At 38.3% G+C, this 5713-nt stretch overlaps 2 protein-coding genes across 2 annotated transcripts; one reads left to right on the forward strand and one right to left on the reverse strand.

The window, feature by feature from the left end:
• Positions 1–1606, forward strand: clec14a (C-type lectin domain containing 14A). The gene has a single exon (XM_034036880.3). It carries the CDS (start codon positions 95–97, stop codon positions 1409–1411), a length of 1317 nt encoding a protein of 438 aa, XP_033892771.1. The 5' UTR covers positions 1–94; the 3' UTR covers positions 1412–1606.
• A 1295-nt stretch (positions 1607–2901) lies between these two features.
• On the reverse strand, positions 2902–5232 carry LOC117422203 (somatostatin receptor type 1-like). The gene has a single exon (XM_034036921.3). The coding sequence runs from the start codon at positions 4682–4684 to the stop codon at positions 3581–3583; it is 1104 nt and encodes a 367-aa protein (XP_033892812.3). The 5' UTR covers positions 4685–5232; the 3' UTR covers positions 2902–3580.
• Between the last annotated feature and the right edge of the window lie 481 nt (positions 5233–5713).

Below are 5713 nucleotides of genomic sequence, written 5' to 3' on the forward strand. Positions count from 1 at the left end.
TGCTGTAGGACAGGAACAGATTATTTGTCCAGAGCCTGGTAAAGAAGAAGCTGTGTGAAACAAAGACAGCTCCATATTATATAACCAACTGAAAATGCATCTCTGGATTTATCTGGTTTTCTTTTGGAAGGCTATTCTCTGCGAGCCTCTCAAGGACCACATGTTATGCACGGATCTGTTTACTTGCTACAGTGCGCATTACACCAGTGTGGCATATGACTCAGCGTTCTGTGAGAATAAGGGAGTTTTGACCACCATGTCCACTGAGCAAGAAAACCAAAGCATCCTGCAGCTTTTAGAAAACACTAACAGTGGAAATGTTTCATTCTGGATAGGCCTCAAGAGAGAAAAGCAACAATGTACACAGAAAGAGTTAAAACTTCGGGGATTTAGTTGGAAAGATGGGGGCAGTAATCAAACTGAAGTAAGTAAATGGATTAAAGAACCAGCACTAACATGTACAGGAAGTCGTTGTGGAGCCCTTAAAGTATCACTCAACAGAAACAAAGTGGTACAAGAATGGGGCTGGGAAGAAGAAAACTGTAAAAAGCTGGATGGTTTTATTTGTAAGTATCAAGATAAAGAAATGTGCAAGGCACTCCAGATGAAAGGTATGTCAATAGTGAACTACACAGCACATTATCAGTTAACGATGCTACAGTATTTACCATCAAAGACCTCAGCAAATGTCACTTGTCAATCTGGAAAAACTGTTCTCTTGAAGTGCCAGAATCAGACGTGGCAACTGACATCCAGCGGATACACAGATTTGGAATACATGTGTTCGTGCAAAGAAGGTCACACTCAAAGCGATGCAGGTAAATGTGTAGACATTGATGAATGCAAAAAAAACCCATGCGAGTTTAAATGTGTCAACACTGTTGGCAGCTTTGCTTGTGAGTGTGATAAAAGCAAAGGGTATGCTCTTGGAGAAGACAAAAAGTCATGCATCCGTCAAAAAGGAATCCGAATAGGGTCTGGTAGTACAAGAATGCCTTTTGCTGACATCACCAGTATAGCGAATGACATGGCTCCAAATGCTGATGAAAAACACCTCACTGAGTCTTCTACTCGCTTATCTTCCACACATCAGCCTTTGAATGAAAGGAACCCAGCTCCAACTTCAGCTTCAGGCTTCACAACTCTGGTTCACGATGAAGACTTTAAAAGCAAGGAAACCCGGTCGAATGTGTTCATTCCCGTTGTGGTTGGAATTGTGGTTTTGGTTCTGTTGATTGTAATTGTGGTTGGTGTGTTTAAGTGCTGCTTCAGAAAAAGCTCTAAGACATTGAAGTCCAGGAAAAGAGAACCATCAAATGGTTCAATGGATCTATCAGCTAAAAACACTGACTCAGCACAGCATGTGAATGAAAATGCTATTGAAAATGAGAACAATTACGTTGCTAGTTGAGAAGTTGAGTGTACTTAAGTCTAATGATAACAACTGCAAGTTTTTTTTTTGTATTAGAAAATTCATGTGTATTTTCATTTTAAGTTTTTGTTTTCTTTCAGGAGATGTGTATACAAATGGCAATGTATTATATTGCAAAAAACATCTGTTTGTATGCCCTGTTTGAAGATTTATGATAAAGAGTAATTTGTTGTATATGTTTTTTGATCTCAATACATTTTCCCAAAAATTATAAAAACTATTATTTACTTAAATCAAAATAACAGTGGTAATGTAGTATATACTACAGTTTGTGGTGTGGATGTTGTGCAATGTTATAAATGTTAACATACACTAATTCTAATTGAATTGTGGTATTCTGAAACTAAATGTGAGATATTAGCTTTGGCTTTGGACATTTTTTTAAATCATCCACAGTGAAAAAGAAAATGCTTTGGTGTTGTAACTTTCACACTGAAAGCATTCCCAACACACTGTATATTGATAGGACTGACATAAAGTCACTTGGAGTATAGCCACACATGCTGTGGCTTATCTACACCATGTAAATGGCTGGATTTTGGCACAACAATAATGCATAGAGGAAATGCTCATAGGGGGCGCTACTGGGTTACAGGTTTCTGAACAAATAAGCAAATAAGTCTAAAACACATTATTAGCCTCTTTCCTCCCTTACTTGTTTAAAACTATTTCACTCATTAAAAACAAAAACTTCATTAGTAAATCCAACACTTCTGACAACACCAGTGAACTTTGACTTTCATCTTATCTTTCCTGAGAAACCTTTTGACACAGACACTGTGTTGACAGACCTTATAGTTTGTGAAGGATGGGGTCTAAACCCTGATTAACTTGAGTTTAATTTTAGACATTACAAAAACATTACAATTAAACGTTGTTATGTCACGTGCACAAGACGAATTATCTCAGGATCTTTACACATGAAACTGTTAACCTGAGAACACAAAGATTTGAAATGTTAATTTTTTGGGGCATATTATTGCAAACTACCAAAAAAAAAAAAAAAAAGATGGAATCTGAAATATAAAAGCTTATTAATATCTTTTGCCATTTACCAGAGAACCAAAACAATACAATGTATTGTCCAAGCAGATGACAAGGAAGCACACAATCTATCTTTGTAATTCAATTTTGATTTTCATATGTGTGCTTCAAATTATTTATTTCAATTATAATGACGAATATGTTCTTATATATTTTTTTCAACTAGGCAGGAAATTACACTGTTGACTTAAGTAAATATCGTCTCCAGGGAAAGCTCCTTTTGGGTGCATTGATAAAGTATGTAAACACGATGGTAAGAGAATATCTGCTGAGCCACTCGGCAGCTAATCTTTTTTAAACATCAATTCACACAACAATGTTTTATTTAACGTGGCAGTGTGATAAACAAACAGCAGCCAAGTGTGTTGCTACCTTCATTTCCACATAAATCAAATATATTAACAGTGGAGGGTGATGGGAAAAGGCAATCGCCGTACAAAGAACATTGTAGCATCCTCTATGTTGCCAGGCACCCGCGTGCACATGTTGACATTTTAAATGAACAAACTGTTTGAAAGCTGACTGTGCTGTACATGAAGTTTAGACGGCACATTTGAAAGGTAGTTTTGCACTGATTACATTTGCTAATACCATACCTGTCAACATTGAGTTTTGTATACTGAATGGGCACTGAATGCATGCCTGCCACAGGACTCCTCTGGGTCCTAAACCCTGCTAGGTACACACGGGGCTTGCAGTAATCACACATCGGCCATGAATTACTACTACTTATATATTAATGTTGTTAATTTGCATAATGCAGGCACTTGATGCTTCTATAACATTTTAACCAATTTAACCATTCAAATACTTAAATGTCCACCTACAATACTTTTTTCTCATTATATATATCACAGACCAGAAAAGGGATAACATCCCGTTTTAAAACACTAGAACGAGTTTAATAAATTCGCAAGAATAAAGATAATAGCCACAATATTTCTATTGGTGCAAAATTTAATGACATCGAAGCAACATCAGACACAGTAAAATAAGCAGCAATAGCCTACACAAACACAAAACAGTCAGTTTGTTAAATTTGTTCATGTAACATATGTTAAATCCTCCCAAACAATGTCAAACTCGTCAATGATTTCCCGTTCATCACAGTGTTGTAGTCCTGGATGCGCAAGTACCATTTCGATACATGCTGTCCGATTCCAGGTTGTCTGGTTGAAATTCGTCAACACTGTAAGCTCTACTTTTGAGAGCAGTGGCATAGTAATCAATTGGCTCTTCTGTTGCATTGTCCATCCAACGCAGGCACAATATTCTTTGGAACGATCTTTTAAAATTGTCCGAAAGAAATCCATAGAGTATAGGATTGGCACAGCTGTTGGCATAGCCTAGAATGACAGAAAGCTGGCTGATAGTTGCATTATGCTGCTGCACAAAGACGTTCACCAGCTGGACAATGTAAAACGGCATCCAGCAGATGACAAATACCGTCACCACCATCATCACCATGAGAGTGATTTTTCTTTCAGACTTCTTGCGCTGCTGCCAGCCTGCTTTGAGGGCAACCACTCTCATTTTAACAATAATAAGAATATAACACAGGCATATTGCGATCACAGGGAACAGAAACCCCATCAGAAATGTATAAATCACAAACACTGCCATCCACTGACGCTGTGGGTCTGGCATCTGCATGTTGCATGCTACAGAGCCGTCAGAGTTGGGTGCTGTAGTAGAAAAAATTATTATGGGCAATATGACCATTATGGAGAACATCCACACCCCCAAGTTCACCATCTTTGCTATGGTCGGTCTCCTGTATCGGGCAGCTTTGATAGGGTGCACCACTGCAATGTAACGGTCGATGCTTAGGACGGTAAGGCAGTATATACTAGTAAACATATTGATGGCATCTACGCTAAGAACAAGGCGGCACAGAAAGGATCCAAAGGGCCAGTGGTGCAGCAACGAAGAAGTCACCAGAAACGGCACACTCAGCATAAGTAGCTCGTCTGCGACAGCCAAGTTTAAAATATAGATGTTAGTAGCCGTCTTCATTTTAGCATACCTCAGGATCACATAAATAACCATCGAGTTACCACAGAGCCCTACTAAGCAGACGACGGAGTAGATAAAGGAGATTAGTACTGCACTGCCGTGAGTGTCATTGTGAGTCTCATTTCCAGAGGTATTCAACGAATAAAATCCGTCCTCTAAATTCAGGTGTCTAGAGGAGTTGTTGGGCAGCATTTTGTAAACAAAACAAACAAACAAAATAAAAAATACCACAAAAAAAAAATCTGAAGAGCAAAATGCAGTAAAGGTACTCAGAGCTTTCTCTTGTCAGTCAGACCAGTCACTTCAACGTCTTTGCACTGAAGGGTGGTGGCTATCCTGAACATGCATTCTTTCCTTGAATTCCCCGTTTCGAGTGGTTCAGCACCAAGGATAGCTCCTCGCGGTTTGTTTCTCCTTTGCTGGTTGAATGATAAGAGTCTGAACGCCAACAGCTGCAAAATGACGCTGTAGCTGTACTCCCTGGTACAGCAACGTGAGGTATGCAAGAAATCCCTCAGTGTGCGCCAGAGAAGGTGAACTTCCACTTTTTCTTTGCCCTTAGTCTTTCAGATTGGTATTTTTCACTAGAGACGTCTGATTGGTTAGAATAGGTCCGGGTTTTTCTTTTTCTGCGACTGCTTGGTTGTAGATGTTTAGATGTGTGCGTGCTCTGATTGTGCGACAGACAGATGCTGATTTTGTGTTCATTGTGTAATTACATACACTGGCGTTCATATGGCTGTCGACTTTTTTCCTACTCCATACGTGAGATGTTTATTTCTGTAAAATAAGATATATTTATAAATCCATAATTATTATTATCTGAATTGCTCTATAAGAAATGCATTTTATGCAATTTAACCCTTAAGATACAACGGGCATATCTGTCGCGCAAATAGAAATGGTACCATTTTTAATTTTTGCAATGAGGTTCACGAAACAGGGTTTAAAATTTTCTGAGAGTTTGTATCTCGTCTTCCAAATTGACAGTTTACTCGTGATACCTCAGCCACTGTCGAATGTATTTTAAGAAGAAACCCTTTGAACAACCGGTGAATTCCTTGTGTACCTTAAGGGATTAATGAAGTAATCGATATATCGCATTTTATCAAGATTCTGTTTATATCTTTTTAATGTATTGTACTTTTATGCAGGACACACCTGCATGCACATTAGCACATTGTACTGACTTTTCCATTTCTATTTATTTTTTTATGAATA

The sequence above is a fragment of the Acipenser ruthenus genome, chromosome 15 (assembly GCF_902713425.1).
Source record: "Acipenser ruthenus chromosome 15, fAciRut3.2 maternal haplotype, whole genome shotgun sequence".
Taxonomy (NCBI): Eukaryota; Metazoa; Chordata; class Actinopteri; order Acipenseriformes; family Acipenseridae; genus Acipenser; species Acipenser ruthenus.

Coding starts and splice junctions, on each gene's coding strand:
- clec14a (XM_034036880.3), top strand. CDS start 95: ATGCATCTCTGGATTTATCTGGTTTTCTTTTGGAAGGCTATTCTCTGC.
- LOC117422203 (XM_034036921.3), bottom strand. CDS start 4,684: ATGCTGCCCAACAACTCCTCTAGACACCTGAATTTAGAGGACGGATTT.